The 14505-nt window shown below is 41.4% G+C and overlaps 1 protein-coding gene across 6 annotated transcripts in view; it reads right to left on the bottom strand.

Moving 5' to 3' along the window:
* Positions 1–87: 87 nt before the first annotated feature.
* Positions 88–14505, bottom strand: part of LOC138740705 (chloride intracellular channel protein 2-like) — a 45644-nt gene continuing 31226 nt past the window's right edge. For all 6 annotated transcript variants that reach the window (XM_069893749.1, XM_069893754.1, XM_069893750.1 and 3 more), the window contains 4 exons: positions 8011–8136; positions 6584–6690; positions 4773–4954; positions 88–2470 (listed from right to left, as the gene is read on the bottom strand). In XM_069893749.1, the coding sequence (XP_069749850.1) occupies positions 2312–2470; positions 4773–4954; positions 6584–6690; positions 8011–8136 (574 nt within the window). In that variant the 3' untranslated portion in view covers positions 88–2311. The remainder of the gene's footprint in view (positions 2471–4772; positions 4955–6583; positions 6691–8010; positions 8137–14505) is intronic.

Raw genomic sequence — 14505 nt, 5'->3', positions numbered from 1 at the left:
CTTGCTCTGCCTTTCACTGATCAAGAATGTTCATTACTAACTGTAGAAGCCACATGTTGGGCCATTATAGAATCAGATCTTTGGGGATTTGAAATTAATGTCTGAATATTTATTTAAAAGGACCATCACATGCTACAAAAAATGGAATGTATTTACTTCAAAAGAAAATGAGGCCATAATTGGCCATAAGATGAACTAGTGGAACAGTACAACACAAACAAACCACATAAGACAATCTTGAAAGAAAACAATACATAATTTCAAAGTTATATTAAACAAACTAATTTCTGCAATATATTTATGGAAATATACAAAACAATAGGGGAGTATCATATCAACAATTAATAACACATTTATTTATGATTTATTAATTTTTATGAAGATAATATTACTTAAAGCTCTGGCCTGAATATATGCACCTTATTTGCGAATAGAGGATCAGAATTGTATGACCATACATCAACCCAAAGCAATTTTTGTTTTGCAGAGGTTATAATCTTTCTAACAATTGAGACTTACCTTTGAGATCTGAAATTAATGTGAATGCCAAAAGCATCAGTTAAAAACACAAACTTTTAATATTACAAATTGAAGGCTTCCATTAGCCATTTCTATTTTGTGTGCCCTTGGTCTTATCTGCTTGGATATGTATGGGATGGGGCAGGTAGGAGAGACCCATTAAGAAATCAGTCACCCTCTGACCATCTCAAAAATGGGGCACTGATTTGGAGATGCAGAGGTCAGAAAACTGGACCCAAGCTTCATTACAGTGCTGTATCATAAGGGGAGGATGTTCCCCACCAGCGCTGTTGGTGGCATTCTGGAATGCATTTGTTGACAATTGTGCTCAACCACACACATTGAGCCACAGACTGAAGAAATAGTGGACGGGCAAAGATGTTTAGCCATATTAGAACAGTAAAGAAAATTTTACATAATTACAACCCCAGGCATCAGGGTTGATGCTTTTTTTCAAACAGGGCTCATTATTTTGAGAACAGGCCATGGACGATCACTAGAGACAATTTCATCTCTATGCATCCCTATTGTGTAAAGGTGTTCAACTCAAGCCTATTGTTTAAGTTTTACTTCGAAGCAGCAAGCAAAAGTGCAACAATAACTTTGTGTGTATTGTCTTCAAGGGTGTAGCACTGGACTAAAACAAATTTCTAGGTCATTGCTATAACAGCTGGAGGATTTAAATGTTTATTTTTTTATGTATGGAATTTAAAAAAGACTCAATGTGATATTAAGCATGAGAAAAGAACAACAAGTCAAGCAGCATCTGCGGAGGCAAAAAGATGGTCGGCACTGAGGGCCGGGACCCTGCATCAGAACTGAGAGTGTATTGGCAAGGTAGCCAGTGTATAGGAGTGAGAGGGAGGGTTGAGACACAGGTCGGTTGATGACAGGTGGGGTGAAGGGCAGAAGACGCCAAGTGGGGGGAGGGGAGGAGGAGTGGGGAGTGGGGAGTGGGGAGTGTTAAGAGAGGCTGGAAGGTGATGGATAGAAACAAAAGAAAAGAAAGTTAAAAAGAAATAATAGGCAGATAGGGCAAGGTGGGAGAGTGAAGAGGGGAAGTGATGGGAAGTGATAAGGATTGAGATGGAGGTTGGTAATGAACATGGGGATCCAGATCAAGTTCACTGGTATCTTTTCAGGAAGAAATTCAGTGTCGTGTATGTAACTCCAAATCACTTACGTGCTTGGCCATTAACTGTTTCTCAGGGCCAAATAAAAAAGGGTAATAAATCCTGGCACTGACTATTTATCCACATCCTGTCATAAAGGAATGGATTTGCTTTCTCCAACACAATCAGGGGGCTTCTTGTGATTTAGATTGCTCAGCTCCTCCTTTCACAAAGCAACCACAAATAGGCCTCAGCTTTCCCCAAAAAATTAGCTCAAAATAGGACTGTTTCAACATTATGAAACTGTTAATCCCGAATAGGTTGTTTCTAGTCAGTTCGTCAGTGCATATTTTAATGTTAAAGTGGATCCATGTGGCTTGAAGACCAAAGGTCTAATTGCAGGAAAATAAATAAACCTTCATGTGAAATACAAAGGGAACCTTAAAGGTTCCCCGAAGTGTATTTCTATGATTAGATTGGTCATAACAATTAAATCAGGAGAGAATAAATGTTTATAACACAGAACATCTAACCTGTGTTTAAAAGGCATCTCACTAGCATTGCATTGTGAATACATGAAAGTGAAACAGATTTTTCTGAGCACTTCTATGCTTGAGGAATGGAATTTGATCAATCCACAGATTGGGTCTTTGCAGTACAAAGAAAATCTGTTATCTTCATTACATTTCTTTGGCAATATCAGCATAGGCCCTTTCAACCTCTTCATTGGATGGGCAGGTCTGCTTGAACTCATTCCGCTCATTTGCATTTTTCAGATAACGCCAGAGAGCTGACATTTCTTTAGGAATCTCGAAGTTCCGGTATTTCTTGGCAGCCACCTGTAGAAGAGCCCAGAGAAATCCATTATTACTTCAAGGAGATCCTGTTTGTGTTTTCCTTCAGTGAATTTTGTGAAGGGTTAAACATGGAACCACTGCCATTCTTGTAGATTCCTTTAGTGAGGAATTCTGGTCTCTGCAGCAAGACTCTTACAGGGATATCCCTCAACAATTGGTGTAAATGTTTGAAATTCCTTTGTACAGTACATACCAATATTTATTGTCATTTTGGAAGTATGTTTCAGCCCCAAATATCCCTTCCAAGTGAAGCCCCACTTCACTTGTGAATCTGCAATGGTCGTCGACTGCATCCGGTCATCCAATGTGGTCTTGTCTGCATCAGAGAGACCGGGTGCAGACTGGGAGATGGTGTCATTGAAAACCCTCATTCTGTTCACTGCAATAACAGGGATTTCCCATTGGCTAGCCATTTTAAATCTACACTCCACTTCTACTACAATGTGTCTAGTCATGGCCTCATGCATGGCCAAACCGAGGCTACCCACAAATTGGAACCGTGCATCTTGGCGCCTCACAGTTCGGCGGGCAGCAACCTCTTTTGAAGAAGACTGCAGACCCCACCTCATTGACAAAAGACAAAGGAGGAAAAAGCCCAACACCCAACTCCAACCAACCAATTTTCCCTTGCAACCGCTGCAACCGTGCCTGCCTATCCCGCATCGGACTTGTCAGTCACCAACGAGCCTGCAGCAGACTTGGACATACCCCTCCATAAATCTTCATCCGCGAAGCCAAGCCAAAGAAAGAAAAAGAAGAAGAAGGAGGAACAACACCTAATATTCTCTCTGGGCATTCTTCAACCAGATGGCATTAATATCAACTTCTACATTTTTCAATAGGCCCCTCCCCCTCTCTCTTTCACACTCTTTCCCTATCCCTCTGTCTCTTTTACTCCATCTCCCCATAATTCTGAGAGCTGCCCCTACCCCTACCACTTCTCAACTATTTTCTCTTCCATCCTCCCACCCTGTTTGCCTCCAGCCCCTTCATCACTCCTTTCCTGTCTTCTCCTCCCCACACCCTTTTAATCAGCCACCTGCCTGCCTTTTGTTGATGAAGGCCTGAAATGTTGGTACCCTTTACTTTTTCTAGATACTGCATAATCTGCTGAGTTTCTCAAGCACTTTTGTAAATTTCAAAAAACAATGAATCCTGTTCAACTTAGTCTAGGTTTACAAAGTCCAACTGACCACATATGATGAATTAGAAACCAACTGCTATTATTGAGAAATTCTTGTTTCGCAACTGTCAATATATCTTCTAATGCAGTCTTGAAGAAAACCATGGGCATTTTGTAAAAAAGCTCTGTATTCAAATCTATTCTTCAAATAGATGCATGTGTAGTGTTGGTACTCTATATCGACATCAATATTAACAAGGCAAAAGTATGGTCAAGATGATAAAAAGCTTCCAAATGTGATGGTTCTACTGGAAACAAACACCCACAAAGTATGCAGTTGTAGACCACCACTGGACCCTGACCTTTGTTAGGGTTAGGGTTAGGGTTAGGGTTAGGGTTAGGGTTAGGGGTAGCATCACCCATGAGAGAAAAAGAATGATTGACATTTTGGACCAGGAACCTTGATCAAGATTTGACATTAAGACAAGTCTTGCTAAAAGGTTCCAGCCTGAAATAATGGCCATTCTTTTGTGTTAGCTACAGGTAAAGGCAAAAGTTCCATTATTGTCACAGAAAAGTTCCGGCATCTGCAGTCGCTCATATGTATCATTAACCCCGAGTAATTTTTTCTAGATTAACTCTTCTCAGGGATAATCCAGACAGACACCCAAAGCATATCAATGCAACAAAAGTAAGGCCCTTTCGGAAGAGTAGCTAAGTGGGTGTGGAAATAAAGCTGGCTCCAAATCTTGCTTCCTTCACCACATTGAGGCCGGAAACGGTCAGATGCTTTGTTGGACAGTTTCATGTATTGTCAGGGTCAAAACTTTATAACCAGATAGAATGACACCTTTAAGCTTTGAAATAATTAAAGTCCATTGACTAAACAACTTATTCATTGAATGTATAAATTGATCTATACATTAAACTATATAAATTGAAATCTCCATTACATGTTAAATAGAAATTGCTTTATTCTGTCATTTTAGTTGTATGCTTTAAATTAGACATACACACATACAGACATGCAACACGGCAACTGATCATTTTGGCCCCTGAGCCTGTGCCACACAATTACACCTGATGAACCTACAACCCCAAATACGTTTTTGAGCATTTATGGAAAGTTGTTTACTTGAAGAATGGCGATTGAAGTTTTACCTTGATGATATGAAGCTTAGGTAACAAGTTGCAGTCTGCCAGCGTGAGCTCATTTCCATCCAGGTACTTCCTCTTGGAGACAAGAACTGTGTCCATGCTATTATGATCAATTTCATCAGGAAGGGGATCTTTCAGGTAGTTGTCCAATCTTTTCAGCTCCTTCAGTAGAGCATTCTCAAATTCTACAGTGGATCAAGGAAGGTATAATTAACCATGTGGGGGTACAGTTATTTGAGTCAAGGTGTGTTTAATAGTTGGCAGTGGTTCTGCAGGGAACAGGGTACCTCTTTTCAATGCATCTTTGATCTCTACACCAGCACATTGCATTACAGAAATGAGGACGCTCTGGATACTTGCTGCTGGAACATCAGACCTCCTGCAACAGGCAGAGCCAAGGGTCTGGAAGCCCTTTCAGTCACCCAAGGCAGCTGGATAATTGTCAATCCCAGTCGCCTGGATGGGGGTCAAGGATCACAAGATCACAGGATATAGGAACAGAAGTAGTAGGCCTACTAGCCCTTTCAGTCTGCTTCACCATTTTAATCATGAACTGATCCACTGTCCCACTCAGCCCCACTCCCCGGCTTTCTCCCTGATGCCCAGACTAATCAAATACCTGTCAATCTCTGCCTTGTGACCTCGCTTCCACAGCTGCCCATGGCAACAAGTTCCACAAACTCACAACCCTCTCACTAAAGAAATATTTCCGCATCTCTGTTTTAAATTGACCTCCTTTTATCCTGGTTATGCCCTCATGTCCTAGACTCCCCTACCACATTCATTAAGATTGTCAACAGTTCTTTGATCAGTTTCCTTCATTTCACTGTACATTTATCCTTTGAACGAAGTGTTGAAATATGATTTTAAAAATATTTATCTTTAAAGTAATTATCATATTTTAGTTTATTCCACTTGTACTCTTTTCCAATGTTTCTAAATATTGAGTGAAATCAGTGAAGGATATTTTGAGCAGAGTGGGTCAAGTGGGGGTGATTGTGCCTGCGGCTTCATGCTGTAGTATGGCCATGAGAGCAGAATGAGGGCCTGGAGGATGGAGCATGATCTGACCCAATAAATGCAGGCTGGCTTATTTACAAAGGTGTCAATTATTCAAACAATTCACCGAAACCAAGTGTCATCTCAGAAACTCGACTAACTTGTCTAACTTGCCAGAAAGTAGTAAGCTTGCATCACAGATCATCATAGCAGAGAACAGACCCTTTGGCCCATGAGGTTGTGCTGACCTATTTAAACCATGTCAGCACAGAGGTGACTGTCCTAATTTTGCTTTGCTCTCCCTTTGGATGCTTGCATCTATTTTCCTTTATTTCACGCTATTGCTGATCTTTGGAGTATTTGAATTTAATTATAATTTATTTTTACATCAATGCATATTAACATCATTTTATAATTACTGGGTAGCAGGGACCCACTTAAAACAGACTTGAGGTGCATTATTTTCCCCTCAAAGGGTTTTGGGGCTTTTGAACTCCTTAAAGGAAAAATGAAGTACAGTTTTTGGATAGTTTTAACCTCAAGGTAGATACTCCAGGAGAGCGGAAGGTTATTAAGAATTGGCAGGAATCTGTAGTTGATGCTACAATCACATCAGCCGTAACCTTATGGAGCAGCAGAGCCAGTTCAAGGTGCTGAGTGCTGATTTGTGTTGTTTCTCACCCTCCCAACAATATGTATAAAACGGAGGATTTTATTGTTTGTTTTCATTCAGTGAAACCCATGAATTTGCACACATTCCATACGGTCTGTAACTATTCCTGGCAGCACAACTCCAATGTGATAGTAGATCTTACTCTCATTGGCCGCTTTACATGTGTTCTTGATGTATGCTGAAAATTTGGCAAAGACGTCACTACCAGCAGCGTAGGATTCTGGCTGGCGTGGAGTGAGATGTGGGTATCTGACAGAAAAGGAAAATTTATTACAGTATTAAGAACAATTCACCTTTCTCTAAAAAAAACTGAGAACCAAGAATCAATATCATTTTTAGCGAGTTCTTCATTACTTCGTTATTTTGCTCAAACATACCACAGTTTTAAAAGGATGTGGTTCAACATACAACAAGTTTGGCCAAATAATATCTAAGAGACAAATATTTTTCATTGGTGATTTACAACATTGGAAAACACTTTTCTCCATTCGCTCATTAAAGTTTAGGTCCAGTAACAGTTGATCACAAATGTAGAGAGTTGATTGGTTTTTGTTTGCAGTAATAAATAGGTTGTTCAAGTCAAACTTTCATTGGGTACGGGCTCAAATTTCCTTTAACCTTGGAAAAATTCAGCGAAGGCTGAATGGGGAAATGAAGCAATAAGTTTCTCCTATATGGTCTAATACTTAGGATTCCTGGCTTTCACCCAGGTGGCCAGGGCTCGACCCCCAGTATGGCAGCACGGTGAGTAGAGCAGTTAGCACACTCGACGACTCGAGTTCAAATCTAACACTATATATGTAAAGGAGTTTGTATTTTCTCCACATGAGCATGTGGGTTTCCTCCGGATGTTCCAGTTTCCTCCCACCCTCCAAACACATATGGGGTTAGTAGATTAATTGGTTGTAAGGAGGTAATTGGGCGACATGGGCTGGAAAGACCTGTTACCGTGCTGTGTCTCTAAAATAATTTTTTTTTAAAACAGCTGGATTTCTCATTATTAACATTGGTGGCAGCTGTTTGATACTTGACTCCCCATCATTTCCATTGAAGAATCTCACTCAGCACCCACCTGTCCACTGGCTGAAAAGGTGAAGCAAGAAAATGGGAATCTGATGGATAACCCCAGCATCAATCAGCAGTGAGAAAACTGCACTGTATGCCAAATCCAGTATGTCTGTTATCTGTTGGCACTTGTACAGTTTTATGAAAGGGAAATTGTGTTTAATTTTAAAAGTACTTTTAATGATGAAAGCGGAAAGGTAGATGGGGAGATCAATTGATATATTTGGGTTTTCATTTAGTAAAGTATTACATAAAGAACACATATTCAAGATTAGAATGGGTAGAGGATTAGTTAAGGACCAAAAAAAGCAGGAGGAAAAATAGGTTGGTCTTTTCACTGCAGCAAGAATTAAGTGCTGCACAATCAATGTTGTGTTCACATCTATTTCCATCTTTGTTAATGGGTTGGATGAATAGGACAAACTATTTGAGCATCAAATTTATGGAGGTTGGAGGTAGCAAGGATTCTGTGAAGGCCTATATACAATAGTCTATACTTTATACCTGGGTGGAGCCAGCGTCTCTTCAAGAAACTCCTCAATCTTGATGAAATCTGTTTTTAATTCCCCATTGAAAATAAGGAATGGCGGGTTGGTGCCTGGAGCGAGATGAAGCAATTCTTCAGGTCTCCTGTGAGAAATAGAACAGTTGGAAATTGTGGTGGTAAATGACTCCTTTATGGAGTTAAAATTAAATCACAATCAATCTCAGGGACAGAAGAAACCTCCGCTCATTGCTGGCAATGGGCACTGGCTAATGATGCTGCATTCCCTGGGATGCCAAATTTTAACATGCTGTACTACATTATGTGACAAATTACGGATCTACGAGGTGCCAACCATCATGGAACACACTCATTAAGAAAACTAACACCAGTGTCTTTCACACATCCATATGTTGTTAAGATGAACGTCTTAAAAAAGGTCAAATTTATTCTATAAACATCTTAGATTCACACAAAGATCACTGACAGATAGATGTTAAGAGTGGTCCTTAACTCCATATGATGGCAAATCCCCCTGAACTTAGAACACCCTGGTTTCAAGCCTTATTAAGGACATGAAATGTGTGACCCATGCCGTCTTGAGTGAGGAACCGGGAGCGAAGCAAAGAAGAAAATTGAAAGAAAAAGCAGAAAGTTCTGGTAATTCTCAGCACGTCAGGTATTATAGAGAAGAGAGAAATGGTTCAGGCCAATGACCTATCAACAGAACCTGTGTACTGATGAAGCATTGTCAAGTTCTGCTTGCTTGCTGAGTAACACAAGCATTGTTTGTTTCTATTATTGGAAATCAATAGCAGATTTAACTTTGTGTGACAGATAAAAGATTTATCGGGAGAATTTCCACTGCTGGTTAATATCTTTGCCAGTGTAACCGACTTGCCAACTTCAGTATTATGCCAGCAAAAAGTGGGGATGTGATGGGGGTGGAGACAACCAATTTCAGCAATATTTCCACCTCCTTGGCACCTAATTGGCTCATGGCCTTTTTTTTATAATCCCCAACTGTGTTCTGGTTTGGACTTTTGTCTCCTGTTGCTCACAGCCAGTAAAGAAGGCTTGTATCTCCGCCCAACAACTCATCAGGTACTTTTTGATTTAAACAGTATTAATGGGAGATATTTCACCTTTTCTAGACATGGCCATCAAGTCAAAAACATATTAACCATTTTATCAGAATTACCAGAACTTTCTGTTTTTCCTTTCGATTTTCTTCTGTGCCTCGCTCCCAATTCCTCACTCAAGACGGCATGGGTCACACATTTCAGCTCCTTAATAAGGCTTGAAACCAGAGTGTTCTATGTTCAGAGGCATTTGTCATTACATGAAGTTAAGGACAACTCTTAACATCTATCTATCATTGACCTTTGTGTGAACTTAAAATTTGGCAAAATAACAGGAGCTCAGTGCAACTTAGAGGGCAATTAAAGCCATATATGGTTATTCAAGATTCAAGATTATTTTATTGTCATGTAATAGAAGAGAAAATATTACATGAAATTTCCTGTGTGGGACCCTTGACCGCAAGTCGCCATCTGCATGCAGCCTTTGTAGGTCCTTTGGCTGATGAGAGCCTGATTGTTCCGCTGCTGTAGTGACAGATCAGAAGGAATCATAACCTATGGTTCTCCTTCTCAACCAGGGAGTGTTTCTCCCTATTTCTGGCACCCTACACTGATCTGCTGCTCGCCCAGGCTCTACAACAGAAACCAACAGAACAATCCTATAACATAACATAAGTGCCAAAGTACTTCACAGAAACACTACCAAACTAAAATTGAATTAGCGAGAGGGGCTGTTTATGTAAGTGAGAGGGATAAGTGGAGCGGCCATCATGAGAGTGGCCATCGTAGGAGTGAGCCGGAGTTAGAGCGGGCACAAGAGGCTTCAGCGAGAAGAGGCTGAGGTCAAAGAAGCAGGTAAGAAGGATAAGTTTTTTCCTTTTGTTATTACTGATTTGGTATTGGTTGTCTGCAGCACAGAGCAGAAGTTATGGCAGATATAGCAGTGGAATGCTCCTCCTGTAGGAGGTAGAAATTGATGGAATCTGGTTTCCCTAATGACTACACCTGTATTAAGTGCAGCCAGCTCCAGCTCCATCTCCTGAAAGACTGTATCAAGGAACTGGAGCTGGAGTAGGGTGAACTCAAGATCATCCAGGAGGCTGAACAAGTCATAGATGAGATGGTTACATCCAGAGTGCAAGATTCAGCTAATTGATGGGTGAGCACTGAGAGAGGTAAGGGGAGAAAGAAGCCAAAGCAGGGTCTCCACAGCAACTAAGGAGGATACTACTATGGGGAATAGCCTATTTGGACAATACATCAGACAGATCAATAACACTGTGGTCAGCTCTCAGCCTCAGAACTGAAGGGTAAAGTAAAGCAGAGATATAATTACACGGAACGCAATAGTTGGGGGAACAGGGCGGCATGGTTGGCCTGGTGGTTAGTGCAATGCCTTAACAGCACCAGCAATCGGGACAGGGGTTCGAATCCCACACTGTCTCTATATTCTCCTTGTGACTGCGTGGGTTTTCCCCGGAGGCCCAGGTTTCTTCCTGCTGTTCGAAACGTACTAGGGATGTACGTTAATTGGGTGTAAATTGGGTGTAAAATGTGGCTTTTTACCATGCTGTATGTTTAGGTTAAATTTTAAATATTAATTAAAGATGGAAGATTCTGCAAGAGGGACTCCAGGATAATGTGTTGCCTCCTGGTTGTTGGGTCCAGGATGTCGCTGACTGGTGGCACTATATTCTTCAAGGGGAGGAAGATCAGCCAGAGGTCATGATACATATTGAGTGGGGTGGAGGTCCTGTGAAGTAAGTTTAGAGAGGATGGATAGTGAAGAGTAAGACCACCAAGAAGATGATCTCTGGATTATCGCACATGCTCGTGTAATAGTCAAGTTTTTTGGACCGATTTTTTGGGTCAAATTTGGTGAGGGGGTGGGTTTAGACTTTTACACGGGTCATAATTTTGATTACGTTAAGTGCTTTCATTATGCAAGGTGACTGGAGCTCAGATGGCTGGAACTGGGTAAGTTCACATTCTGTGTGTCAGGAGTTCAGATGTGAGGACAGCGGGCAGCCTAGGATAGAATTTGTGGCTGGCCATTGGGAGCTTGATGCATCAGGAGATCAGGTGGGTGGACAACAGCGGCGAGTGTTCTTGGTCAGGCATCAGGAGCTCTGGTGGGTGGGCAGCTGAGGCAAGGGTTCATGGTTGGGGCATCGGGAGCTCCGGTGGGTGGGCAGCCAAGGCGCGGGTTCATGGCTGGGGCATCAGGAGATCAGGTGGGTGGGCAGCTGAGGTGAGGGTTCATAGCCAGGGCATTAGGAGATCCAGTGAGTGGGCATCCAGGGTGAGGGTTCACAGTCAGGGCATTGGGAGCTCCGGTGGGCGGCCAGTCAAGGCAAGTGTTCACCGTCAGGACATCGGGAGATCCAGAGGGTGGGTGGCCGGGCCAAAGATCCACAGTTGAGGTGTTTGGAGCTCAGATGGGCAGGCAATTTAGGCCAAAGATAGTGGGGGGGGGGGGGGAGTCGACCTTCACATGGGTGGAAGGACAGGCAGAGAGGGCAAAATTGCAGCCGAGGGGGATGGGTTGCAATGAAACAGAAACACAGATTGAAATGAATACAGGGCTGAAAGTTTTATATTTTAATACTCACATTATGACCTTGAAGTACAGCTATAAATTGGCAAGGGTTGTGGCTAAAGGATGGATGTAATTCGGAGCTGAATGTCCAAGGATACAGAGCATAGCAAAAGGATAGGCAGGTGATCAGAGCAGGTGACATGGCTCTATTGGTACGGAACACATTAAATCATTAGAAAGAGGTGGCATTGAATTATTGAGGGTTGAGTTCAGAAATGGCAAGGGTAAAAGGACACTGTCACCTGTTATATACAGACCTCCCTACGTTGGCCAGGATCTTGACCAGCAAATTGAAAATGGTTGTCAGAGAGATTTTAACATGTAATGTAACTGAGTATATAGAGATGTTTTTGGGAGATAAATTGGGAAAGGTTTGTTAGAGTAGGTCACATGCAAACACTTTAAAATAGATTTTATTTGAAATACTGGAGACAAAGTGGCTTCCCACACCTTTTTGCAAGAGCTTTGAAGAGTGCTCCAGAGAAGTCACCAATGGATTCTTATTTACCCAAAAGCAATAGATGAAAGAGAATCCTGGCTCCGCTATTGACTGCAGGAGACTTGCTGTTGTAAGAGGATCATGTGGTTTTGCAAGCAGAGAGAATCAAACAGGCTTTCTCTCAGTCTCGGTGTGTGTGTGTGTGAGAGAGAGAGAGAGAGAGAGAGAGAGAGAAGCAGAGATCACTTGACAGCGTCAGCCAGCAGAAGTTGCTGGAATTGAAACAGGACAAGCTGGCAAGCTTTGGAAGACATCCTGGTCGAAGCCCTTGTGGTTCATGCAAGAGGAGAGGACTGGCTGTCTAATGTTTCACTTGGAATAAAAGAAACAGAAAAGAACTCTGTGGTGACCTGAAAGAAAGAGGTTATCACCTGGAGAACCCTGACGGGGCAAGTTTCGTCAGCAAGACACTGAGGTAACTGATGGAGTACAACAGTTGTGGATGTCCTGGAACAACACACCTCTCTCTCTGAAAACCAACAAGAACCTTCCTGAGTGGTAACCATTTACTTTTCGAGCATCAAAGCCTGGTGAACTTTATAAATGTTAAATTCTGTGTACAGTATAGGAATTGCCTGCAACCAGTGAACTTGGAGGATTGAGGAGTGAGATTGAACTGTGAAGCAAAATAACTTTTCTGAACTTACACACACATTACATAAATGTGCGCTTAGAATTAGAAGGGGGTTAAGTTAGGTTAAGTTAAGTTAATAATAGATAAGTTAAAGTTTAATTCAGTTTTCATGTTTAAAGATAATTAAAAGTCACTGTTGTTTAAGTCTTGGTGAATATCTACTGCTGCTGGGTTTATGGGTCCTCTGGGCTTGTAACAAGAACAAGTCATTGAGTATATTTAAGACAGAGCTTAATATGTTCTTGATTAGACAGGATAGCCAAGGTTAAGAGAAAAGGCCGGGCAGTGGGACTGAGAGGGAAAATGGATCAGCTCTTGACTGAATGGCCCATTTCTGCTGCTATGTTTTCTGGTCCTATGGTAAGCTTTTGTAATCAACTTGAGAAGGGAAAGGGAGAAGGAAAGGTTCACAGGGAAAACTTCAGAGCCTAGGACATTAATATCTCGGAGACTTTGCTCCTAATAATGAAGTAATTGAATTTGAGGATCGTCGAGAGGCTAAAATAAAAGTGGTGCCAACAGTTCAGAGGTTTAGAAGGCTGCCAGAGATAGGGAAGGCTGAGACAATGAAAATATTTTAAAATGTTGGAACAAAGGCCAAAACAAGTTAAACTGAATAATTGTTTTCATTCAATATCTTGCCCTGACCAGAAACATCTGGTGAGGCGTTTATCTTGGACACATAGACTCCTTTCACTTGCAGGCCTACAGGGTCAGGACTTGGTGAAATGAGAGAGAGTTTGGGTTTCCCTAAGGTAAAGGAGAAAGGCTAGGCAGGAATGCACAAAAATAATGTGCTCAAGAGCCAACTAAGTTATGGGTAAAAGCCTCAACAGCTGATGAGATGATTCAGGAACAGACTTGTATGATGAAGTGGAAAGTGATAGTTTTAGTTATGGCATTAAAATGAAGTTCAGAGCTCATCTCCGATATTTCACTGCCGTTGTGGATTGGTTGACCTCTTCAGAGACTGCCAGTGAGTGTTGGGGAACTCTTATCTCCATTGCTTTCATTTTCTGAATATTTTAGAGGAAGTTTCAGCTCCTGCACCACTGGATGTTGGATAAACAGAGAAATCAGAGAGAGTGGAGCCTCACAAAATGTGAAGATTATGAAGCAATAGAAGCATTGTTTGTAATTTGATCTGGAGATATTGTAGAATGAACAAATTATCCAGAAAACTCCAATTCAATTTGGGCTGCTTGAGATTCTCAATTCAGATTTAAGTTTCTGTTAAGTTATAGTGAGAGTTTCATTTATTGAAGGAATTAAATGCACGTGCTAAACTGAAATGTTTGATTCTCTAAACAGATGCTGAGTATTTCCAAATGTTTCCATATTTCCAAAACAAATCTGTTCTGTTTCAGATTTCTAGCATCTGCAGTTGGAAACACAAGGACGATTTTGCAATTTTCTTTTGAAGGTTTTTAATTAATCTGGCTGCTTCTAATGGGTAGGGTGTTGTCAGCAAGTCCTTCATGCTGATCTGTGGACTTACCTTGGCCTCATGAAAACTTAGCTGCACAGACAAAGGGACTGGCCATCCCAATCTCAATTGTGCAGGAAAATAAACTGTTGGACAGGAATTCACTGGAACTTTGATGATTTTCAGTTTAACTTTAGTTTGCCAGTCTGCCAAAGTTAAATACCCTTCAGTGTCTGAATTCTTTGCAATGTACTCACCACTTCTATTAGCACAAA

The sequence above is a fragment of the Narcine bancroftii genome, chromosome 8 (genome assembly GCF_036971445.1).
Source record: "Narcine bancroftii isolate sNarBan1 chromosome 8, sNarBan1.hap1, whole genome shotgun sequence".
Taxonomy (NCBI): domain Eukaryota; kingdom Metazoa; phylum Chordata; class Chondrichthyes; order Torpediniformes; family Narcinidae; genus Narcine; species Narcine bancroftii.
The sequence above is the reverse complement of the archived record's forward strand: the minus strand, read 5'-3'. Positions and strand labels throughout refer to the sequence as shown.